Source organism: Ctenocephalides felis, unplaced genomic scaffold (assembly GCF_003426905.1).
Source record: "Ctenocephalides felis isolate EL2017-DRISC unplaced genomic scaffold, ASM342690v1 CF-g0.4_SCAFFOLD_00845, whole genome shotgun sequence".
In the NCBI taxonomy this organism is placed as follows: Eukaryota; Metazoa; Arthropoda; class Insecta; order Siphonaptera; family Pulicidae; genus Ctenocephalides; species Ctenocephalides felis.
Genome location: NW_020536999.1, coordinates 44,117,717 through 44,145,165, shown reverse-complemented (window position 1 = coordinate 44,145,165; position 27,449 = coordinate 44,117,717). Strand labels below are relative to the sequence as shown.

Sequence of the window (27,449 nt, the reverse complement as noted above, 5' to 3'; positions counted from 1 at the left end):
AATTTAAAAAATCCATGCAGGCTACTATTGCTTATAAAGCAGAACATTTAAAAAATCTGAATTGAAACCGTAAAAAATTCTGAAAATTGTTTTAAGTAAATTTACTCTGGATCGTATGATGATTAAAATATTATTGCAGCTATTCGAATTAGGAAAAGCCTGATAAGTAGAAATTCGAAAGTCTGGCACTCACAATGTTAGCCAAAACGCAAAAATATAATAAAGCATATAAATTTTTCCTACAACCTAAATCTGATTTTTTTTTTGCATTTCCCACGTTAACGCCGGAAGGAAAAGATCTTCTTTACACGCACTTCCTTTTGTGTAATGTGACACTATAATTTTTTCGCAGAGGTATTTGCTTTGGACGTGTAATTTTAATACACACTATCAAATTTTTGCAAACGTAATGTAGCTTTACAAAAAACTAAATAAAATGGAAAGAACAAAATAAATGATGAAATGCGAACACATTCAATTACAAAAGCAGCCTCGAGGATCATCCAATTCTACATGCCACAGAATTATGCCACAACACTATCAAGGCAAGATTAAAAAAAAAATTCATGTTACATTAACAAACGTCAATTTTCAAAAATTCTGGCAATGGTCAGAATATTTAGTATTTTTAAAGTCATTTTTTAATCCTACAGTTTTACTTGTTACCCATTTCAGGACAAGTGTAAAAATTATATAATATAAAAAATATATATAACAAAAAACTTATAACTTGCCAAATAACTAATTTTCGTTTATATTTATAGAGATCCTACGAATTAATGCAGATATAAAAATGTGGTATTTAGTCGAGTAGACAACTTTTTAAACAAACAAAGTACAGTAACGATTTTGTTGTGATTTTATAAGAACCTAAATACCTTTTGTCAAATTATACATATTCAAATATATATTTCTCTATTAAAACATGCTGATTTATGTAGGGTATCGCGGGGCTTAAAGGTTAGCGGATAAAAAAGTCCACCACCGAAATCTCAAAAACCAGAGAGATTTAAGAATTTTTCAAAAACAGTATTTGCAAGTAGAGAGAAAATGATCTATAACCAGCCATCACCTTGATTCTTAAGAGCTTGCTATCGGGAGAAAAAATCCATAACAAAAGTATTTTCTTTCGGTGTTATTTGTTTTCGTTATGAACACTGTTGTTCAGTTCACGAGACCTCGATATATTACCTTAATATTAATATAATTTTTAAGTATACGTTATTTATTTGTTGTAAAAATGTACTGCTACCAGGGAGGGGGGAGAGATAAAAGGACCAACTGAACCTTTACCCCGAAAAAGGTGTAAAAAATAAAAAATAGCAAATGTTATATTTTATCATTTTGGTATTCTGTTAATTAATACCCCGGTTCTGTGTAAATGAAACGAATCACTGTAAGATTTGAATAATAAAAAAGTTTAAACTAACCTCGTTAAGGCACCGCGGGCGTTCATTGCAATTGCAGCGCATCTTGTTTCATTCCGTATAAGCTGAAACAAAACATACATATGAATTAATAAAATGAATTGATGATAATAAACATGATATATAAGTTTTCATAAAGTCTGTAAGTATTTCTTTTAAATACTGGTTTTCATTTTGCATTAATTCCAAAAGTAATTATTAACGAGCAAATTATAGAGTACGTACTGAGAGTGCAATAAAAAACTAAATCTCTATCAAAACATCGTACAGGTTAAACATACCAAACATAAATAATTGTTTACAGTTAAATATTATTCGACACCGCTAAAAATATAATAATAGACAAAACAAAAATGCAATAACAATAGCGTAATTAACACACTACCACGCTCGTCTGATAAAAAATAGACAAAACTTCTATATAACTCGCAACGCACTGATTGTTAATATTATGAAATGAGATCTCATTTAAGTGTCGTTTTGTTTTGAAATTTGACTACGGCACGATAATATATGCGCCTGGCTTCTATAAAATTACACACATGCACACTGATTTGATTTTGAAAAGCGCCAGGTCTCCGAATGAGATTCTAATAGTTCTTAGATTTTGAGAAAAAAATCTGTTTAATATAAATAAATTTAATAATTTTTTATTTTCTAATAACTTTTTGAAGTATTTACATTATGTATATTTCAACATAATTAATAGTTCATAAAGAATATTATAATCAGACATCACTAAGCTTGAAAAAAAAGCAAGTCTAAGAATGAAATCAAAAGTCCTAGATTTCTGACAAAAAAATCATTGAAAATTATTATTTTGTAGTAACATTTTAATTTATTAGAATTATGTTATGAATTAAAATAATTATTTCACATGTAATATATAATTTTGTAGGATTGAAAAAAATGAGCAGTGTGCAATTTTATTAGAGAAATAGAGTTATATGAATATTATCGAGCATCGCTAAGTTTGAAAAGAAGCACGTGAAGCAAAGAAGGTTTAGAAATAAAATTATTTGTTTCAAAAACCTTTTTGATGAAGGGTAGAGCGGGGCTTAAAGGTACGCGGGAAAAAAAAATCACCATCGTTATCTCAAAAACAAGCTAAGTATAGAATTTTCCAATGATACTAAATTAAAGTAGAAGGCAAAAGATATGTAACTAGCCATCACCATCAGAAGATAAACTAAAATGTATAAATTTTCATACCGAAAGTTTTTTTTCGTTGTTATGGTAGTTTTTTTGGTTTTAAGTTTTAATGCAACTTATTCCAAAACGAAAGAAGATCATTAATAATAAATTTACACAAAGAAAATGTTATTAATAATTTAAAAATTTATAAATATATATTGAAGTTTATTAATAACACTAAAATTAATTAGTATGAATGGCATCTGGCCATATGATTTATGTCAAAAACCGATAAATAAATAAGAAAAAAAAAGTTTTTGTGTTGTTTTTGTATAATCTCTAGAATACCTTACATATAGTTGAGGTAAGAAGAACCAACAAATTCTTTACATTGATAAAAATGTAAACAATAAGAAATAGTAAAAAAAAGTAAATCAATTTAGCAAAAGCAATTTTAACAAGAGATAAATTAAAATAATATTTCGTTATTTGACCTCTTTTGAAGAATATTTCTTTCAAAATATCAGATCAGGGTTATACTTATTTACAATGAAATTCTTGTAATAAGTAGGAAATTTGTATTTCACATTGGTTAAATAATGTAGCTATAATTTCGTAAAATCTCTTTGAAATAGAAAAAAGTCGATGGATCTGGCTGTCCCTTATTACCCCAAAATGGATAATAAGAGACAGCCAAATCCATCGATTTCTTTGATACAAAGGGACAGGTGATAAAGTTTAAAAAAATAGTAAAAAACATATTTCTATAATTAGGAGAAAACTGGGAATTTTACTGAACATAGTTCGATAATTGTTTGTTTGATACATGTTATGTGTTGTCAAGTCGTTTATTTAGTTTAGACAGTATAATTACTGAAAGTCAAATTGGACATTTGTGAATAAGATTAATAGCTTCAGAGAAAAAATACTATTTGCACATAAATATTTTCGAGTAACTCTTTTGTAGTGTAGTGTTGTTTTACATTATGTATATGTTAAAATAATAATAAAGCATGTATTAAATAATTTTGTTGAGTTGAGAACATGTTAGCAATGTGTAATTTATAAATTTTATTAGAAATATAGGGTTCTATAAAAAATATTAAACAGAATGGCTAAACGTTTTGGATAAAATTTCTACAAATTATTATTCTCTAGCAACTTATTTAATGTTTGTGCATTTTGTATATGTTCAAATAATTATTACAAATGTAATACATAATTTTTTAAGGTATTTATTAACAGTAATTTCTAAATTTTATTAGAAATACATTGTAAAAAAATTAAAAACATTATTAAATAACGTCTTTCTTACAGAATAATTTAAGATTTAAATTAAAAACAAGATCCAGGATATTATTAAAATATGTACTTTTAGAAGAAATTTTTTGTGTAAATAATAAACGTGATTTCATGCTATATTTTGATCCTACTTCTCGACAACATCAAGTATATTATATTGATAATATTATTGCATTATTTTTTAGTATTAAAAAGTGGCTGTAATATGAATATATTGATGAAAATATATTATTTTGTTTGATTTAAAAATGTAAATATAATTCAGACTATGTCATGTTGCAGAGAATTCCGTAATTATCGATCGGTAATATAACGTTAGCTCTTTGACTAAAAAAAAACTATGACATTAAATAATATGAACAAACCTTTGCATTTAAAGAACAATCAATAGAAAGTAGAAACTACTCTTACTTTGACAATTAAAATTAATGATGATTATTTGATATATCACATTAATTTGCACTATAAGACATTAATTTATAATCTGCGTTATTTATGTTAACGTCTACAGTCATTACACGAATATATAGACCTAAGAATAATATATTTTATATTTATAAACATGACTCAACTCACCAGTTGTCCGATGTTGCAACAGATATCAATAACAGTACTGATATAAAAGCCTCTCTTAACAATTACAAAACTTAAACTTGTTTATTACACACATGATAAAATTAATTATTTACCATGAATTAATATTAAAAGAAATATACCAAACGAAACAGTTTTCTCATTTTTATATTACATCATTTACAGCGTGTTTAGAGAACTGACAATATGGTAAAGGATTCTGGCTCTGACATTTCTCTCTTTCGTACCTTAAGCGAATCGTTAGCATTGGTAAGGGACAGAGAGCATGTGACAAGATAGACCGATGTGTGAGTTGCGCATCGTATGGGTAGCGGCATCTATAGCGCGTGGTTCGAATTTGGAATACGAAAACTTGTACGCGCGTAGATGCAAATGGAAATGTAGAGAACTCTTGAAACGATTTTTTGACTTATTATTATTATGTAAACATGTCTGATAGAATCACAACAGTTTTTTTTGTATATTGATATTTAATTGCATAATGGGAATAATGAATTATTATTAGGAGATATAGTTATTACTCACGTGTAAGGATATTTCAAAGATATCAATAATTTGCTCTAGCGGTAACATTGTGGACTAAGTACTCTTGCTTACTAAACAAGTAACAAGGCCAAATTGCAATGAAATAAAATGTTTTATTAAATAGATTTTACTAAATTAGCGTATAATATGATGTGTTTCGTAGTTTTAAAGTGTTAAGTGTTATTTTTATATAAAACTTGGTTCAAAACTATGTGCAGTGTTGTCTAAAAACAGTATTATCCCAAGATAGAGTTCATGATCGCTATGACCTAAAATGCATTATAAACAAAAGTAAATTTATTTATACCAAGTGTTGACTTAATTTATTCTCCCTACAAATAATCGCTCAGGTGAGTTATCTCCTCACAATATGCAGTAGGAATATATTGATAAATCATGTTGTTTAAGTGAAAGCTGTCAAAATGAATGTTTACGATTTATGACATCTGTGTTTGTGTTTTGTCCTTTTCGTAACGACTATGTAAATGAATCGAATTTTGTATTTATTTACAAATAAAAACAATTTAAAATGGCCGAGAGCTACGTAAGCTATTCTACCGAGAATACTTTAGAATCTCGATTAAACATTAATAACATGGCAGATAGCGGAGAACCGGAACATCTTCCATCGTATGTAGAACAGACAGAGAACGGAGATCAATTAGCTAGTAATTCTAAAATATACGATATAAATAATTGTAATGAATCAGAGGACACCAATAATATAAATGAAAATAGCCATTCACCCGGGGCTTCGCAGACGAATTCATCGTCGAACGAAAATGATGAAAAATGTGAATTCAGTCCGAAAGATAACGGCGACACGGAAGAGAAAAGTGATAAAGAAGAACAAGCGATGATACCGGTAGTAACACCCTTCACTAACGGTATCATCAAAAGCGGGAAGCCGCGGCTGCTTTCTATAAACAACAGCAAAAGGAACAACATAGCGCCCAAAACGAGAGGTCGGCCAGCGAAGAAGACCTCGGTGGCCATGTACCAGAGCCAGATCAGCGACAACAACCACGGGATCAAATTGCGCATTAAAAAATCAGACACTCAACCCAAGAAATCCCGCAAACGAGGACGAAAGTCAAAAATCCACGACTCGGATAGCGAAGATTCTGATTCCCACAGCAGAGGGAAGAAAAGTTCGAGAAACCAGCAGCAGCAACAGTCTAATAATAACACTGAACCTCTAGAGCAGTCCGCATGGGGCTTGAATCTGCCGCAACCGATTCTTTATAGGATATTTCAACTAGTCTGCGCCGAAGAAGGCTGCCTGCCTGCGCTGGTGCGGATGTGTCGCGTGTGCAGCCTGTGGAGGCAGGTTGCCATGTCTCCGTCACTTTGGCAGAATATTGAACTTTCGCGATGGACAAAAGAGAAATATAGGACCGAAATTAATCTCAAGTGGCTGATAGTCAATAGATTACAGAGTTGTCAGGAGTTGAACATATGTAAGTCAGGAAGTAAAAACATAGCTTCTCTATATATTACTATATATCTTTCGAATATGTTTATTTTTGGTAATGCTTGCAACTTATAGATTTATTTGTCATTCCTTATGTAAGAAAATCCACAGGTTCATTGATCTTTCTGTTCTTATCATTTTTCTTCAATCCCATCAACCACGATTTCGAGCAGTAGAAACATCAATTTTCACTTCGAAATTCACTGGCACTTCTGCATTAAATTGAATAAGACCTAATAAGTCCTATTAGATAAATTCTAATAATAAAAAAATATAATATGGATAGATCGACCGTTGGGTTACCATCTAAAAATACGTCGTAAGAAGTTTCAACCTAACAGCTTATAGGATGTTAGGTACTGATTTTAATAACAAATTACAAACTATAGGCTCCGTACCAATGTTTTCGTCTCTAAAACAGCTACGCAATCCGATTGCTTTGAAAACAAGTTCAAAGTTTTCAACAAAAAAAATCGAAATATAAAAAGCCATTTTTTTAAAAACTTTTCAAATCCCACAAAGATCACAGTTTTCAAAAAAAATTAAAGCATTTTTAAAAATTTTAATCTTCTGTACAGGAACTCGCAGTAATTTGCCTTAAGGCATGATGCCATGCACCACTAGTTTTGTTAACTTATGAGATTTTTTTTTGTTATTTTCTAATTTTACACCTACGTTCTCTGCGACATTTGTGCAATGAATGAGTGTTTTTCTTTACAGAAACGAGCGTATTTTCGATTTTCTTGTTAAAATATAATGAAATTTTTTTTGTTATATATGTAATAATAGTTTAGCTAATTTCTATTTTCAACAACAAATGCATATTGCAGATGTACTCTATTGTGAACAATTTGCAAAAATGATTTAAAGATAATTCACTCTACTTTTACTTCTTCGCGCATTTTTACTGTACATTGGTACAGTAAAAATATTTTTTTATATTTTTATTGTTTGCATTAGAACATAGTAATATAATCAATATCATAACACAAATAATAATTGACTTCGCATAATAATGAGGAATTGTTTAAATTATGTGTAATAAACAACTCTATATATGGTCACTTGAATAATTGTTCATGAAGGGAAGACGATAATCATAACATATTGAAATGGTACGGAAAATGATACGGAAAATATTTTCGGAAAAGTCTTTCATTAGCACCCTAAAAAATCCTAACTTTATTTTGGTTTAATTAAAGAAATTAATGTATATTAACTAATATGAATATTAAATAAATATAATAAGCACTTTCCAATTTTTTCAAAGATAATTAAAAAAGAATATAATAATTTGTTCAATAATTTTTGCTTTAAGTACGCTTTTCATTAGCACCCTAAAAATCCTAACTTTATTTTGGTTTAATTAAAGAAATTAATGTATATTAACTAATATGAATATTAAATAAATATAATAAGCACTCTCCAATATTTTCAAAGGTAATTAAAAAAGAATATAATAATTTGTTTATTAATTTTTATTTTAAGTACGCTTTTTATCGTAATATAAATTGCAAATGATAAATAAACGGATAAAACAATTAAAATTGAAGCATGAATAAATTTAAAAAAAAATTATAAACATAAACTCTATTTCAGGAAGAAAGAACTATATTTGATTATTTAATAAAATAAATTTTATAAGTGATAATATATCCTGAATACACTTCTCTATATAAAATTCCGGAGTAACACAAACATTGGAAATAACAGAAAATTATTCCAGATTGATTTCTACAAAGTTTCTTAACTGCCTTAATAAACTTCTTGACTTATTAACTATTACCTATAATATAAAATAAAAAATAAACAACCGATTGTAGAGAATCCAATGCGTGCGTATAGAAATTATAATCCATTTTCAACTTAATTGGAAAAACTTTTAACGTTTATTTATTATAATTATTTTTACACCTGTGGTGCAATGGATAAAAGTAAAACTAATCCGTACATACAAAAATGATAATCCATTTTCAACTTAATTAGAAAACCTTTTATTACTTATTTTTTATTATTATTTTTACTCCTGTGGTGCAATGGATAAAAGTAAAACAGTACGAAAAATGATTTGAACATACTAAATTTTGCATAAATTGAAGTTCAAATTTAATTAGTTACCTTTTAACAACTATTAGAATTTCCGAAGGTTTAAACAAAATAGCTTCATCTGTTGGTTGATAATAAATTATTAATCGTTTTTAATATATTTAGTAAACAAACTTCAGCAGCTTCTTGGTCTTCAATCATATTACTTGAACGAGTTTAATTACATACATCATAAATTACAACTCTATCGTTTGATTTTATTGCGTATATTCTATTAACTGATCTCACCACAGACACGCCGCAGATTTTCATTAAGATTCAACAGTTATAACGCGACTAATTATTAAATAATACGTGATTGAGAATAATTATTATAATTTAATATTGATTTCTCATAATGCCCAAAATATAAATAAATAATTTTTGTATAACTTCTAATAATTTTTATCTTTAACACTTTAAATTATTTTTATACTTCAACCATTTGATTGCCACGACAGTGGATCTCGGAATTCGAGATATCCAGCTCTAAGTCTGTAAATACCAAACCAAAATTTGAGATCAAAAGTTGTCTCAAAACCTGTAGGGTGTATGTTGCATACACCCTACCACATGTAGGTTTTGAGACAACTTTTAGGTTGTCAATATACAAGTATTTACAGACTTACAAGCTGGGTATCTTACTTACTATAAATACTGGGTATATTACTTACTATAATGACTGGACTAACATGTGGAATTATCAGGAACAATACCTGATTTTTTTTGTTTTACTATAAATTTCTGTTTTTAACTACTAAAAAAAGTTTTAATATAGAGCCATTTCAGTTATATAGTAGAACTCCAATTATCCGAACTCCGACTATCCGAATCGCCGATTATCCGAATCACTTCCAGAAAAAAAATTGTCCAAAAAAAGTCTAAGTGCGCTATTATTCTTCCACCCGCGAAGCCAGTGTAGGCTTCTGTATATTATTTAAAACATTTTATTTTATTTATTATTTAAAATATGTGAAAATATCATGCAATATCAAAACGTAACTTTTTTCTCTCCAATGGCTATTTTAAAAAAAAAAAATCCGATTATCCGAATATTTGATTATCCGAATCGGTCCCGGTCCCCATTAATTCGGATAATTGGAGTTCTACTGTGTATGTGTGACAAAAAACTTTAATATTGTTTTTCCATGAGTTCTGGAAGAAAAATCAGGAATAAAACCTGAATTTGTGACAAAATTTTTGATTGTTTTTCCAGGAGGCTTGGCAAAAAAATTCTTTGATACATTTTTAATTAAATTATCTAATAATTTCACGTGCCATGGCCCACGTGAAATTTTGCCTGATATTATCTTGGCGATTAACGTATTAAAATAAATGAAATTTAAAATGAATTAAATTTTATCTTTTTTATACTTAAGGATTTATAAAATAATTTGTTTCAATAGATTTTTAAACATAACTTAAATAATTTAAAAAATCTCTAATAAATTTATATTATAATTTTCAGCAAACTGGAAAGTTCCGAATATTGCTTGTGTATTGGAAATTCTTGTGGAAAACTGTCCGGAGTTACGCGGATTGAATTTGACCGGTTGGAAAACTTTAACGGCAGATCACTTACGATTTATAGCTGAGAGATGCCCGAATTTACAACGATTGGACATATCATCGATAAACGTGAGTAATAGAATAAATTGATCATAACAGCATGATATTTGTGGAATTTTTATTTATTATTAAAACAATGAAACTTTAATTTGGAATGGTGATATAAAATAATAGTTTGTGGATATTGGAGTTACAGATTTCATGGAACTATAGATTGTCTTATCAATGCAATCATTCAACATTTTGTTTACTTTAATATAGAGCAATCAGTAATAATAACTAGTATCATTCAACTACACAATCGTGTATTACGACGATGTATTACTACATCTTTACGCTGAAGGTCAAACAAATTCATTAATATAAAAACATTATTAATCAACATTGATATTAGTTATGTATTTGGAAGTTTTAGTTTGTTAACTATCTATAAATATTTAATTCATCTACACGTACAATTTAAATCAGTGAATCCCAACCTTTTATGGACCTCGCCCCACCTTAAGGTTTCTAAAAAAGTCATGCCCCCCATACAAAATTGTTTAACTTCTAAAAATTGTTTTGTTCTTGGAAATGTACATAGTAAGTTTTAAGAAGAAATCACCCTTAGATTTTTATCAAAACATCAGAAGTAAAATTTCTAAATAAATAATAAAAACCGAAGTTTCAAACTAATTTTATTACTGATTTTTTTATATTTATTAAATACGATCCTGAAGCTTCGTGAATGCTGCATAAGGATTTTATATTAGGATCTAACTTACTGAGCTTTAAACTCAAGTATCCGCGTTGTGTTATTTCATGTCTATTTCTTTTATTATTATTAAATTATAACAATTTCGGGCATTTGGTTTCAGTTTCTTCATAAATCCATTTTTTGACTCTACTTAGCCAGTATAAAATGCCAACTGGAATAACGTGGAACGAAATTATATATAATTTTCTATTTCATTTCAAAAACCGTAACAAACTTTTAGTTATAAGATTGGCAGCTAAGTAAGTTCGGATTAAACAATGAAAATAAAGAATTTTGTTCTGTAATGTATTGCCCATTTTGATCAATAACCTTTTGTTACCTTTCAAGCAGCAACATTATTCCATGTTTAAAAACATTTTTACAACGTTTTTATTAGCAAAAACTTGGGAAAAAAAACCTACCTCAAAAAAATCCAGGGAAGCAAGGTGGAAACCTACGACTTATTAATTACCTTACGCTCTTAGTTAAATTTCAGAGGAATTTTTGTTAAATATTTTACCGATACTATATTACATTCAAATAACCCAAATTTTTAAATTGCCCCCCTGAATATACAAATTGCCCCCCGGTGGGGCGTGCGCCCCACGTTGTGAATCACTAATTTAGATTATTGTTTACATCAATAACGTTCTGTAAAAGTTATTTAAACAAGAGTTGACTTAAGCATCAGCCAAAACCTAAATCAGCTTTTTTTTAATTCAAATGATACGTATCTTCAAGCGCTTATTAATCTTGAAAAAAAATCGGCTTATTATTTTGATAATAATGAATTTATTATTTATTCTATTATAAAATTCTACTTACTACTTTCTTTAATCTGATTTAGGTTTAATCGATAATTAATAAAAATAAATTAGTTGCATATAATTATACATAATTAATTATAAACATAGCGCATAATTTACGATTATGATCGCACAAGAAATTTGTATGATTTTTTAATTTATTTAAGATATTATCAATGTTAATATTAATGTTTGCTGTAATATACAGCAAAACACAAGCTTCAGTTAATCATTCAGTCAAATTTAAGTACATGTTCATAATTCGTTTAAAAAAAAAAGTAAGACAATAGTAGGAAGTCTTGTGATGGAATTTCTTATACTTAGAATTAGCATTTGTTTTGGCGTTATAACGATACTGTTACGTTAGAATGATAACTATTATGATATTTTCATTTATTTCGGTTTCATACAGTAATGCTCATAAATTCAATTATCTTTCATGTGATCATATTTAATGTTTTTTTCTATATATTTATTTCTATTTTTCAGTCCGAAGTGAATGTTACAAAGTCTGCGGTTTCAACAAATTCTTTGTGTACCATGTTAACAGAAATGGGCGAAAGACTGACGCATTTGTTATTAGCCGACAACAGGATAGCCGGAATTCAACAAATTGTTACTGCCATTGCGGTAATTATTTATCAATATCAAAACTATGATTTAAATAAATATAGAGATCATAATCTATATTTAAAAAAAATTGAATTATTTTAGACATGCTGCCCAAACTTGAGGTTGTTAGATCTCTCCAACATTCGAAGTATATCACATTCATCAGGAGTTCTACATATAGAGAAGTTACAAGAAGGTTGCCAAAATTTGAGAGTTTTACGGATAACGAATAGCAACATTGTTTTGTCTAATGCCAGCATACAAGAGCAGGTAATGAAGAGAAAACGAGCAAATCAAATAAAAAAAAAAATGATACAGGTTTAATATTACCGTATAATTATTTTTAACATGTTTATTTTTATTTTCAGTGTGAATCTCCAGGCTTTCCCAACTTAGAAGAATTATCAATAGCTTCATTGGGAGACGATTCACGTCTAATGGATGACGATGCTATGAGCAGAGTGTTAAAGTCAAGTACCAGATTAAAGTTATTAGATGTACGCGGATGTGCAAGAATTACTGAATCCAGTCTCGTCAGGGTACCAGCCTGGGATTTAGCACATTTATTTTTAGCAGGTTTGTCATAGATGATAATTAAATATTTAAATAAATAAAGAAAATAAAAGAAACTGAGAAAAGCATTATGTAGTTCAGTAGTATATATTAGACTGAACTAAAACTAAAGCAGTATACATATGTTAGACTGAACTAAAAAGTTAAATTTGCAATAAATTTCTGTATCATAAATTCAATATCTTTTCAGGAAGTTATGTTACAAGAATGACTAGTTCTGGTTTAGAACTAATAGCACAAAAATGGGCTCATAGTCTTGTAGAATTAGATTTGGCTTGGGCTAATGCTCAAGAACCTTTGGACTGTGCTGTTAACGCCATAGCAGAAAAAGGTGCAGAAGGCCGATTAAGGTACATATTTTTGAATTATTTCAACATTTGCATGTTTTTGGCTATTAAAAAAAATGATTACTAGCAGCATGAAGACTAAAATCAATTATTATTATATTTTCAGGGTGCTGAACTTGTGCGGATCATCTGTAAGTCTAGAACCAGTAAAAGCCGTTCTGAAGAATTGTGCTCATTTAGTTTCCTTAAATTTAACGTCATGTCGAGGTTTACCAAGAGGTGTGAAAAGGTTGTATGTTTATTCGGAATTGGATGAATTAAAGAATGCTTTGAACAAACCTGATCAAAGTGATAAATCTGACGAAGATAAATAAAAAGGATTTATAATAGAAACAAAATCCTTGAAGACGATGAACAATATGTATTTATTAATAAATAAAATTACAAAATAAAAAGAAGATGCTCCAATCATTTTAACAAAGTGTATGTAAAGATAAAATTTTACAAATTTATTATAGACTTTATAATACTAGACCCAAGTGAGAAAAAAATATTTTTTTCCGTATTTTATGTGATAAAGTAATATTATTACATGGTTACTAGTGTTTTAGAAATAAGTGCTAGAATTAAAAGAAAAGATATACAATATCACGGCTTACTGCATAGAAAATGTAAACTGAGTGGGGCATTGATTAATTAATGATTGTTGTGAAAATTTTAATTATATCAAATAGTTATAGAGATTATAAAATATTTAATACCGAAATCTTTTTTTGGTATTTTTAAAATAAAAGGCTAAATTCGATTGAAATAAGCATAAGTTATAAAACTTCAGATATATAATTTGAGAATTCTGTTTTATAGTTTTAAAAATAATTAATTGATATATATCAATTTTTAATATTACCAGTGTTAGTACGCATAAATGAAAGAAATATTATTTTAAAAAAAAAAGACAAAACATTTTTATATGAATGATGAATAAATAAAACAAAATTCTTACCGTTCTTTCCTGAAATTACTGACATATGATCAGCTTGCTGTTTATAAAAAATGGACTTCTTACATATTTTCCAGTAATATGTATCGTGTTTAAACTTTCTTAAATGTCTTCTAACAAAAAATAACTTGAAAGTAAAATTTATTACCTGAAAAATATCAGTTGACTGAAATTACCACAAAAAGAATAAAAAAATAAATAAAATGAATATATATATTTTTTAGTAAATCTAGTTACAATTTCATAATTTTTAACAAACTTTGTACACAGAAACAAGTTCATAGTTTATCATACTTTGTTTTTGATTTTATATGAAGTATCGCAATTGCATTAGAATAATATATTATTAAAAGCATCTCAAATAAAAATGTACTTTAATACAAAATTTAACATAACTATTTGTTATTCGCATAGAAACCCTATTATAGTTATTATTAAAGAGTATAACTAAAAGTAATATATAATTCTCAATGTGAGATCCCATGAAAAGCATATTGTAAAAATCACTTGTTTGATTGCTGTATATCACAAAAAGTTTGCTTTCAATGTTATAGAATTTGTAAATACATGAATAAATTTTAAAAGAATTCATTAAGATTAAATAAGTATATAAGTGATAAGAAAAAATTATTTAAGTATGAAAATGACCTTTAAACTTGTTTTTGAGCCATAATAATACAAAATCATGAAAAAATTAATTTAATAATTTGTAATTTTAATTTTATATATTTTATAAAACTCAAAACAAAATTTATTGAAATAAATTATTTTCAACTTATTGTTTGTTTTAACATTGAAATTTAAATGGAAATTGTACAAAAATTATTTACATTTTTATGTATCTATTAATATAGCTATATTCTCTATTATTCTGTAAAAGATAAAATCAAAGAAATATATAAATCTATAATAAATCACAGAAATACTTCCTTCTATTTATAAATAATATAAATAACTTCATATTATATCTTTTCAAACTTATATTAATCTAATCCCATAGCTCTTCTGGTTCCGTATTACTTGGGCAATAAACATTTTTTATTTCTAAATCACTGTTAATTTCAGAATCAGATTCTGATTCAGATTTACGATGATAAGCAGTAGTTTTTACAACAAAATCTTTACCATTTTTTATTGCAAGTTCAGTCCCTGATACAATTTTTCTATAATATAAAAAAATCATTCATATGATATACGAATCAAATATATTATGAAATCAAAATAATTTGAAAATATTTTTTTTAATAAACAGGATGAATAAATATATATCAAACAAAAATAGATTAAAAATATAATAATTGAATATGCCCAGAATTATAAAAAAATACGCATTATAATTTCCAGTGCACAGTTAATGGTAAATATGAAAATTCCATACTCATTGTAAGCATTTAATCATTTTATGTGTCTTTTTTCATTCTTTCTTATTTTTTTCGTATAGTTTATAGTCTATCGCATTATTATATTGTCTAGGATCTATCGAATCTATCAATCATTAAGCAAACATTCAAAATAAATTCTACTTTTTTCTTTCAGTTGTATGCACACACTTATATATATATATATATATATATATATATATATATATAAATAAATATAAGTTTTATACTTACATAATGCTGTCCTCATTAACACCAAACTTCTCAACAAATGGTACTATATCTTTTATAGGAATTAGTAAACGATCACCATCATTAATAAATTCATCATATCTTACATCATTTGGATTTGCCAACATTTCTAGTTTGTACTGAATTTCTTCTAACACTTTCTCATCTAGTGTTCTATTATCTATACAAACAGGATACTTTGTTTCGTATATAAGTTTGTATTTGCTTTCATATTGATCATTTCTGATAGAGTTGTCTGTATAAGATTTTGTAAATATTGCAATTTGTGTAACAAAACCAACAACAGAATAACCATCTGGTGGTGGGCCCACACCAGTAAAAGCTACAGAATAATTTGGAAAGCGCAAGCACAAATTTTGCGCCCTGAAATAAAATATATAAATCAGTTTAAAAAAAAAGGTATGTAACAAAAAAAGCTGATTATTATTTTTACCAGTCTTGAAATTGCGCCCTGGTCCATTCAAATTTGTGATCATGATTTCTAAGTTTATTATAATTCGAAAACAATATATTATATTCTACATTTGGTGTTGTGAATATTGCTAAGTCTGGTTGACTGACACCTAATATATTATATGGAACTTCTTCAAGAACATCAGGATAAAGATGTTCAATTCTAAAAAAACAAAACAAAATTGTATCCATTACCATTCAATTTATTGTCTGTGAAATAGAAAACAAAAGACAACAAAAAAAATCAAAAATATTTTTATATAAAAAAACTAAATAAATAAAAAAATTTAAAAAAATATGGCAGCTACTCAAAATTTAACAAATTTAAATCAACATTTCACAGCTTTTGCTAAATTAGGGGATATTAAAAGTGATGGACGAACAATTAGTTACGCTCAAGCACAAAAATGGTTCCAACAAGCAAAAGTAATAGGTATCAAAATGAGCTCAGCACAAGCGGCTGATCTGTTCAATAAATTTAGGACACCGGCATTAAACTTTAATGATTTTATGTCATATGTGGATGATATGGCTATTTCGATGAGAATGACATCTGAAGAATTGAAAAAAATGCTTGCACAAGTAAGGCATACATAATCCTTCCTTTAAATAAATAATTTTTTGAATAACTACTACAAATCCTTTCACTGGAATTGCATTGAGTTAGACATTAGAAATATTAGCAACTTTAATTTTTTAATTTTAGGTTGAAAAACCAACACAACAACCAGCACCTGCTCCTGCTAGTGGTGGATGTTGCGGAGGAGGTAGAAAATGCCATTAAAAATAAATAAATCAAAAACATCCTCATTTACTTACAATTCTATACATACAACAGCAGTGGCATCAATTATTACAGGATCTTGCTCACCAATGCTGCCTTTAAAAACCTAACATTTTTAATGTAATAACAAACAAATAAATAAATGACAATACAGAATTAAATATCATTGTATTATGATCTACCTGTACATGGAATGAATGCGTTTTTGGTTGTAGGTAATCTGATACCAGTGGCTTGACTTTTATATAATTGTCATTAAGAGTTTCTTCATCGACATCAATCTGTAGTGATACATATTTTAAAGTCATATGTTAAGCATTATTTTCAAGCTTTTGATATTTATGTATAACCATAAGTTTTTTTACATACATGAATAAGAAGCTCTAGTTTGGGAAGCGATTTTAACAAAGTAAAAAATCCTAGCTCTGAACACCCAAAATCTATTACCTGATCATAAAAAAAAATATTTATCTTCTTATGTATTTATACATCTTCGATATTTTCCATTCTCAATTACTACCAACCTTTGTCAATTTTTTTGTGTAGGAAAATTCGTTTAGAATTTCCCACACTTTTGTATAACGTTGTTGATATACACTTGGATAAAATTTAATATCACATGTTTCGCTATCATATTCAGTTTTAGGATAATCATTAATATTAGACATTGCAATGCTTTTCCAATCAAATAAGCCTTTTCACTTACAATTTTTCTATAATTATAACTTTTTATAAATTTTACTTTGGAATAAACTGCAATCATAAAAATTAAGCCCGTTAAACATTAATGACAGCTCGACATAACATTATTCAAAATGTACAACTAACCTCAAAGCACGTGTAAAATACAAAATGGAGTTTGAATAATGGCGCGAATAATTTAAAACTTTTTTTTTATTAATTTAATTATATATACATATATTCTTTTCTAATTTTTTTTGAGTCATACATAATACAGATTATTAAACACTTTTTAAAAGTTGTTTCAATCTAGAATTATTGTCAGTTGATTTACTTTTCTTCAAAATTTCAGCTAAAACTTTTATTGAATTGTTTGTTTTACTTTGTTTCTTGTTTTCTAGTTTAGCAACAGCTGAATTTTTCTTTTGCTTTTTACTTTTCTTAGTCACTACAATATTGCCAAGATTAGCACTTGATACTTCTGATTTGAAAATTGGTCTAGAAACCATAGGAGTTTCATTTGATTTTGGTGTAGCATTAACAGATACTTCTGTTGTGTTTTTATGCTCTTCATTACTAAAAGACAACCTTTTTTTATTGCGCATGATATTTTTATCTAAATCGTGTTTTGGACCAGCAGATAGAACAGCCTTTTCGGAAAGGCCAGCAAATTTATCTTTCTTTTTTTTGCGTTTCTTAATACATGGGGTTGATTCTTCAACCTGAGGTTTCAATTTTAGAGGTTTATGAAGAACTTGAACATTTTTATTTTTACAAACATTGCAAAATAAAACCTAAAACATTGATAGAATAATGTCTTTAGTAAAGAATTTAATGTATAAATTGTTATATGATCTAAACTCACTAATTGATTCTTAAGGGTATTTTGTGTGTCATTTGAAGAAGTTTTATTTTTACACAGCTTTTTCTTCTTTAATTTTTTAATTTGTTTTCTTTCTGGTTTAAGCTAAAAAATAGTAAATAATTAGTTTAATTGAACGTTTGCCAAAAAATATTTTGTTTTAGGAATATGATCTAGTGAATATTAAAACTTATACACAATAGGACTCAAATTAATTCTTTATATTTCATAATTATATGAAATAAAATCTGTTAAATGCTTCTACAATGAATAATAATAGACGATATTTGTGCATTGTGTTGAAATACAATGTGTGCTCTATACAGACATATTTGTGAAAAATTATAAATTGATACATGATTAATTTCATTTTAAAATTTTATGGATAATTCATGTGACTTTTAAATTAAAATCAACATTACAATATTTTGTATATACATATTTTTCTTACAAATACTTACAATACATTTATATTGCCCGAAACGCCATGGTGTAAAACATTTCTGGCACATCGATGAAACGCTAAACAACTTTTTAGGTAAATTTACTTCATGTCGAGCATAATCATGACATCTAGCACTGTAAAATTTTTTATAATAGTTAGAATCACTATTAGTTAAGAATATAAATTACTGATTTAAGTGGTCTTAATAATTGAAAAGAATATTTATAATTGTTAGAATAATCATTACAGTAATGAGAATGTTATGTATAAGAATGAAACAAGGATTTAAAAGAACATATAGAAGATTTCTATGCATAGTTATGTTCACAATGAATATTTAAAATATGTATAATATTCATTATTTATAAATATTATTTGTAATAGATAGAATCTGCATTATAGTAAAAAGTATAAAATTATGTTATAAGAGAAACTTTTTATTGGTTTATTGGCCTTACAAGGAAATACATTAGCTATAAGAGGATTTAAATTATACATTAAATTAAAATAATTGTTACGTAAAAAATATTTCTTTAATTATTAAAATAACAATTACAGTAACAGGAATAAAATAATGATTTATAAGAACTTACAGAAGATTGCTACGTAGAGCAGCATAATTTTCTGAATTGAGACTATTTGCAGCTTTCCATAAAAATTCTATTCTACTCTCTGTCATTTTTCATATAATTATTAATAAATATAAAGTAATTAGTTATTTGCGTTTTAATATTTCTTTACACATAACCAAGAAATTAAATGTGTCTTTTTGAAATGTCAAATAATCCATAGAGCATATATAAAGAGAGGCCAGATTTTGTACTGTAGTTGCAGTCGTCGCCGCCATAATACAACGCGAAGTAACCGTTTTTTTAAATCTAATATTTTTAAAATCAGAATTAATGATAGTATTTCTTTTTGTCTATTTAAGTTTTTTAAATTAATATTATAATATTAGTAAAAAATATTATAATATAATATAATATTAAGTGTGCATTTTTCACTTGGTTACTTGTTTATAGACTTGGGCTACACAGTCATAACGTTCGTTTTTAGCAAGTTATTGCTAATTTTTGTAAATATGAAATTATTAAAAAGACAGGCTATTTTAACACATCTTAAATAGTCCCGGAAAACCCTAGACGTTTGATCACATTATAAATATGTAAGTATGTATGTTTATAGAAATAGTAAATATTTCCTAGAAAAAATGGTATATCGTTTTATTCTGGCTTATCTAATCTATAGACTATATTATTATTAAAACGAAACATTCAATGTTATTAAAAATATTATATAGTCCTTTAATATTTTTATAATATTTTTTTATCAATTTAAGAGAGATGGTATACGGATACCAATACCCTGATGAAGTTAATAAACAAAAAAATGAAAAAATTAAGTAAATTATATAAATATAGTTTTATTAATATATGATGTTCAATGATAACATGAAAATACAGAATGAAATTACTCTAACACATCTTACATGCTTTTATAATTACAATTCTCAAACACTTACATCAACATCATATTTTAACATTAATTACAATTTACCGTTCACGTCATAAATAGAGTTTTGTAAAATTTGTACACGATATCTCTATTTATAAATTTGTAAGAATATATGTCAAAGTATTATATAATTTGAATCTGAGTGCATATTTTGAAAGAGATCTACATCGGGTTATTTTGAAATAATTCTATTATTTATACAACATTATATGTTACTATAATTAGGATTGCATAGTTTTTATAAAATATTGTGATGGTCTAAATATTATTATTCTAGAACATTTGTAAAACTCTAATTATTAGATTTTTTCGGAATTTAGAGAATATAATTAATGTGTCTCATTCCAACTCAAGACTCAATGTTGGTCCCTTTGAAGCCTTGCAATATATAACATTTTTAAATTAAATCGCCTTGAGAGTAAAAATATTTTTATCTATCTGTTTTTAGCAAAGAATTTTTTTAATTACAAATACAGTGACTACTTCTATTTTAAACACTTAACAGAAATATTACAATTTTATATACATCACATTGATATGTATTTAGTGTACTTTAATTAAAAACATCTTTTATTTACATACCAGATTTTATATAATAGTTAACATATTAAACTTATTTATTTAATAAATAATTTATCAATAATGTTTAAAATCTCATTCTATCACTGTACTTAATATATTTTTTATTAAAACTTTACAATAAATTAGAGAGTATTAGAAACAAGAAAAACTCAAAAACATGTATTCAATTTACCAAAAAAAAACATACATAAATTATGTTTTATCCGTATGCAGTTTTCAAAGTGGAGCAATTTCCTTGTAGATTCAATAAAAATAGATATTTTTGAGATTTCTATAATTTATATAATATCTGTATAGCTCGATGTGAAATTATAAATAAACAATTACTTTTTTTCACACGATAACAATTAATAGTGCTCTTAAACCATAGTTATAACATTTATAAATTTTCATAATGATATGATGAGATGTCTAACAGAAAGCACAGTTAACAATATATATTTTTTATTATATATGGACAGATATTCCAAACCAAAAATTACTAATTGCTAGGGACGCTAATATATATGTATAATATCATATTTTTCAAATTGCTATATATGACAAGAATATTGACTAATATTTGTGTAAATTCATTTAAAATACTCATGGCTATTAAGTAAATCACAAGTTTTTCCATATTTTAATTCACATGTTTTACTTGCCTGCATTCACAAGGTAACACATTTTTCATATTACAAATATTATTAACCTTGTTTCATCAAACACTTTACACCATAGTTCATCAAATATATTTTATTAATAATATAGTTTTGTTAACAGTTTTATGATTTTTTTTCCTTCGGTTGTAAAATGATGTCTTTATATTTAATTTGTGCGACATTTAGCGTTGGCAATTGTTGGCCACTCGTGTCAGTATTATATCTTTATTTTTATGTTCCTCTGTAATGTTGTTAAATTCAGTTTCATTTATTTGAAGATTTTTTTATAAATTCTTATTATGTAAATCAACTGTTATTTGATATTGGAATAAAATAAAACATCACTATCAACATGTATTATCATCATAGATGAGTTGAAATATCACATGTATATAAATCTATTTTATCCACACCGACTCTGATTTATCATAATTTAGTAATATTCAACCATCTTAATATGAAGAATGAGTAAATTGCTGTTTTAAGTAAAACAAACATTTTGTCCTCACTTAACAAATTTTATATAACTTTATTAAAAAAAAGTATCGTATTGGCAAGACTAAAGCAGACAAAAATGCTATAATAGCTCATGAACAATTGTTAAGTTTTGAAATCTATAATATTTAAAAAAATATAGGTGAAATTGATATTGCGCACATATTTTTTGGAGCACTTACTGAACTAAGTTTTCTTCTAATATAACTCAATTAACATTTAGTATTTTACCCGAAAATTAATTATTTCACGCCAAAAGTATGATCTTTTTATTTATAATATTTCATGAATATATTAGATCTCTATTTTGTCGAAACGAACAAACTCATTAATGTTATAACATTATATATATTAGGTTGACATCAACAAATTTGCGGCTTTTTGTTAGGAAATGATATTTTTTCATGGAGGTAAATAACTTTAATTTATAATGTATGTCCATTCTGATCAATGACTTTTTGTCATCTTTTCAAGCAGAATCGTCATCTCACTTTCATAAAACTTCTGATTGTTACAATTCAGAAGGTGCAAATTCAGGAGTCCTGACTCAGGGCTGTATGGTGGATATGGCTAAACATCCTAGCTAAGCTTCAACAATTTTTGCCAAGTGGCCGAACGTATGTGATGTCAATAATGGAATAAATCACCGTTTCGATTTGTCAACTCAGACCACTTATTTCAACTGCATTGTTGAATTTCGTTAGTTGTTTAATGTAGACATCAGAATTGGTTATTCGGATGGTAATAACAGTTGGCAAAAAAAATTTGGCAAATCGTTGTTCCATTTCTTTCCAAATAAAAAATTTTTTACCGATGGACATCTAAACCGCCTACTATGAACAAAGTTGTTTAAATTTAGACTTCGTCAGAAAATCCATAGATAAATAAGTATAATGAGCAAACCTAAAGATTCAATCAAAACTAGGGTTTATACAAAAACCGACATTTCAAAAAACCGGTTTCGAATTTTAATTTTGTTAAAAACCGGTTTTAGCCGGTTTTCGAATTTTATATAGAAAATAATTTTTGCTCGAATATTCTGTAATTTATCCGCAAATTTAGAGCAGTATTTGACTGAGTTTATTTATTGTTCAATTTTATGGATAGTAAACAAAATTATTTTAATTTTAATTAGTAGAACTAAAAAATAATAGTTTATCCGGATTAAATAACATTGAAAATAATTATTCGTTAATCATGCATCATTTTCACATATAAAAGAATGAAAATATTTTTATGATAGTGGAGGGAAAGTTTTCGAATAAATAAAAATAATACATTTTTAAATAAAAAACATTCAATAAATTAAAAAAGAATTAGATACATGTTGATACATATTTGTTAATATCAATTTTAGTTTTAAAAACAATTAAGCTAAACTCGGGTATTGCCTGTTCCGAGCAATTTTAATTAATTTATTTTTAACATTCTAATTGTTTTTTTTGTTTAATAAAATATGATTTCAAAAAACTGAGAACGTCTATCGAAATGCTACTGAAATAAAAAATGCTCTCATACTTGCGACCTAATTATGCTTAATTGTTTTTAAAGCCTGATATAATAATTCTAAGCTTTTTGTTCTTTTATTTGCGGCTTCTAGGGTTTAAAACTATTTTCTTAAAGTTTAAGTAGACGAAGTTACTTCTTCAAGAAGAAGTCACACTGATTTAAATTAAAATATACCCTAAAAATCTGAATTAATATATACAAAACCTTTCTGGGAACCATTGCAGACTGATAAGATATCAAATGCTATTGAACCGATATGATTTTAAGAATCAAAACGCTTTCACCTATCTTTTATATTTGGCTATATTTGTCATTTTCCATTTATACAGTAAAAGCCGACTTTCTTCACTAAAATACCGGTTTTCGAATTCCATAATTTTCGCCAAAAAAACGGTTTTCCTAAACCCTAATCAAAACCATCTAAAGTTGAGAACCGCACTTACTAAGTTAGCCAACCTAATACTTCCTGGATCTGGTGTTTAACAAAATTGTCAGAAATTTATTGCATAGTGCATATTTAATTTAGCGAGTGTATTTAGTTTGTAGAAATTGTATATCATTGCAATCTTTAATTGCAATTATATTCGTTTTTGGATAGTTTTTCTGATAGTTTTTTTTGATAGTTTTCTGCTTTATAGTTTTGTATAAACAAAACAGAATGTCCGTTCACTATCGACAACCTCGCTGTTTGAAATTTGTCTACAGTCGTTTATATGGTGAATAATAAATGCTATTTATTAATCGATTGTGGTATATGATACCATTTTCGGCATTGTTTTTCTGATAGTTTTTTTGGATAGTTTTTTTGCTCTATAGTTTTGTATAAACAAAACAGATTGTCCGTTCACTATCAATTACCTCGCTGTTTGAAATTTGTCTACAGTCGTTTATATGGTGAATAATAAATGCTATTTATTAATCGATTGTGGTATATATCCCATTTTCAGCATTGTTTTTCTGCTAGTTTTTTTGGATAGTTTTTCTGCCTTATAGTTTTGTATAAACAAAACAGATTGTCCGTTCACTATCGATTACCTCGCAGTTTGAAATCTGTCTACAGTCGTTTATATAGTGAATAATAAATGCTATTTATTAATCGATTGTGGTATATGATCCCATTTTCAGCATTGTTCATCATTGGCGATCAGCAGCGACGCAGATTCTGGCCGCTGTACGGCCTTGAGTTATATCCAGGTGCGCCTGGTGCCGGTCAGATCGCCGTCGTCGTGTTGTCAGGGTGAACCTCGCCACCTCTTTCCGCCGCCGGCGGTGCTGTAGTAACTGGCCGTCGTCACTGCGCTGGGACATCGGGACAGATGTAGCGGAATGCGTACTGAACCTAGAAATGATGGAATTTTAATTAGAAAATGATTAGAAAATGAATTTAATTATTATTTTAATAGAAAATTAATTTTTTTATATATCTTTACCTTTACGATTCAGAGGTTCCTGAACATTTTGGCATACCTTAGAAAAAATGGATGTATGGGTGTGTGATGTATGTGCGGATACAAATTTTTGTCGACGATTTCGTTAACATGGTTCAACCGATTTAAATAATTCAAAAAACCCTTTACTTGTATTGACAAAATAAATGACTGTAATTTTTGGGAAGGCAGCACAACGGCTTCAGAGATCGAGTTAAAAAAAGTAAAATAATGCTGTTTAGAGGTCAAAAATGATCATCAGACATAAATACATCAAATTATCAGATATTTTATAGAAATCTTAATAAGTTTAAATTTTACACTTTATTGGGTTCCGTGACATTGTTTTTGTCTCTACGTAGCCAAAGCGGCGCGATTGCTTTGAAAAAAACTTCAAAATTTTCAAAATATTTCAAAATGTAAAAAAAAAAATAAAAAAAGTTCATTTTTTTCAAAAATTTCAAAATTCTCAAAACTCATTTCTTTTCAAAGTTAAAAAAATCTTTTCTGAAATATTTAATTATTGGTACGAAAAGTTCTAGCAATTTGCCTTAAAACACAATGCTATACACTAATAATTTTATTTTTTATATTTGTGGCATAGAAACTGTTCATTTTTATCATAGTATGAATGATTCAAGGCGGTATTCTAGTCTAGAATACCACTAGATTTCCATCTAGTGATCCGGGTTTTATAAAATCATTTTTCGGCCCGGATTGTGCCGCGTTCTCAAAAAGTATAGGTTTAAATCGAATCTTCGCAATGCTTGATACTATTATTACAACTACCCATCAAATATCTGGAAACGATATATTTCACATCACTCAATAAATCCGTAGGATAACTAAGAAAAACTAATTTTTTTGCAAATTTCTTTTTTTTATGAAATATAGTTTCTTCAAAGACGATATAACGATTATAGCGAACTTCAAACTTTCGACGAAACATTTTTTTTAGTACGATTTGTACTTTGCCACAAAAAAATTCAGCTATCATCTCATCATTTGGTAAAAGTTTCTTCACAGCAAGCATCCTTTTGAGATCTGAGACCGGTATATGGTCGCTGGGGAACAGATCTAGAGAATATGGTAAAGAGGAAGCAATTCGGAGCCCAATTCATTTTTTTTTAATTTTTTGTGTCCAAAATTTAAAGTTGATCATTCAATAGTTTTTAAGATATGCGAGGTTGATGGGTGGCTGGCTTCGCTCTCAATACTGGTATTGAAACAGATTGAACGTTTTCAAAAATGCATAATTCGATTTTGATGAAAATTGACATACATTGTTACTACACTTTACTTAATATTTGACAAAAATTTAAAGTTTAATCATACCATAGTTTTTAAGATATGCGAGGTTGATAGGTGGCTGGCTCCACTCTCAATACTGGTATTGAAACAGATTGTACGTTTTCAAAAATGAATAATTCGATTTTGATGAAACTTAACATACATTGTTACTACACTTTACTAAATATTTGACAAAAATATAAAGTTGAAACACTCAATAGTTTTTTAGATATGCGAGGTTGATGGGTGGCTAGCTCCGCGCTCAAAACTAACATTTAAAGTTTAAATCATGTCTAAATTTGCCGTGGACCCCCATTTTTATTTCTTGGATCCCCAAATTTTGTTTTCTCTGCCGTTGACCCCATAAAAGTTGCCATGGACCCCGGGTGTCCATGTGGATCACGTTGGGAATCACTGGTTTAAATAGTAATGAACTCGGAAAAATCAACCGCGCATAATATTCGAGATATTATTTCGAAAACAATTATATTCACTAACTAAAAATATTTGGAGAGTAAAATAATATTTTGCAGTCAATTATAATTTTTTTTAGAAAATTCACAGGTGATGATAAATATTCATTTAATTTTGAGCATTTTTTGTGAGATATGATTATAATATCTGCAATAAGCAAAGATCAATAAAAAACTATTTTTATATGGAAATATCATTTGTATACTTGATAAATATTAGAGAGCATCAAATATCATGGAGTGATAATTTCCATAAACTTGTTATTTCAGTAAATTTTCCTAGTAGTGAAATAAGAATAGAGTGTGAATCTCGTTTATCCTTATCCATTAGTGATATAGATCTGTAATAGTTAATGCTGTACGGTAAATTATAAAAATGAGAAATATTAGTTGACTTCAATTTACGACGAGAATTAAATTAGCTCATAAATGTATTGACACCCCAGTAATTTGAACGAGATATCACTTCAAAAATATTCATTGTTGAAATAATATTAGGAACTCAAATGTATTACTGATATGCGAGTACGATATGTA

General features: G+C 27.4%; 3 protein-coding genes across 3 annotated transcripts; 1 reads left to right on the top strand and 2 right to left on the bottom strand.

Moving 5' to 3' along the window:
- Positions 1 to 5,110: 5,110 nt before the first annotated feature.
- LOC113364056 (F-box/LRR-repeat protein 6) lies at positions 5,111 to 13,888 on the top strand. Its single transcript, XM_026606514.1, has 7 exons — positions 5,111 to 6,442; positions 10,010 to 10,179; positions 12,142 to 12,282; positions 12,367 to 12,534; positions 12,633 to 12,840; positions 13,028 to 13,187; positions 13,291 to 13,888. Exons 1-7 carry the CDS (start codon positions 5,512 to 5,514, stop codon positions 13,496 to 13,498), a joined length of 1,986 nt encoding a protein of 661 aa, XP_026462299.1. The 5' UTR covers positions 5,111 to 5,511; the 3' UTR covers positions 13,499 to 13,888.
- A 1,224-nt stretch (positions 13,889 to 15,112) lies between these two features.
- Positions 15,113 to 17,699, bottom strand: LOC113383692 (small RNA 2'-O-methyltransferase-like). The gene is made up of 7 exons (XM_026621943.1): positions 17,517 to 17,699; positions 17,362 to 17,439; positions 17,175 to 17,273; positions 17,028 to 17,098; positions 16,189 to 16,371; positions 15,738 to 16,118; positions 15,113 to 15,287 (listed from the first exon to the last, which is right to left on the bottom strand). The coding sequence occupies exons 1-7, from the start codon at positions 17,658 to 17,660 to the stop codon at positions 15,113 to 15,115; spliced, it is 1,131 nt and encodes a 376-aa protein (XP_026477728.1). The 5' UTR covers positions 17,661 to 17,699.
- Positions 17,700 to 17,937: 238 nt separating this feature from the next.
- On the bottom strand, positions 17,938 to 19,710 carry LOC113363754. The gene is made up of 4 exons (XM_026606239.1): positions 19,574 to 19,710; positions 18,997 to 19,114; positions 18,539 to 18,640; positions 17,938 to 18,467 (listed from the first exon to the last, which is right to left on the bottom strand). The coding sequence occupies exons 1-4, from the start codon at positions 19,657 to 19,659 to the stop codon at positions 17,955 to 17,957; spliced, it is 819 nt and encodes a 272-aa protein (XP_026462024.1). The 5' UTR covers positions 19,660 to 19,710; the 3' UTR covers positions 17,938 to 17,954.
- Between the last annotated feature and the right edge of the window lie 7,739 nt (positions 19,711 to 27,449).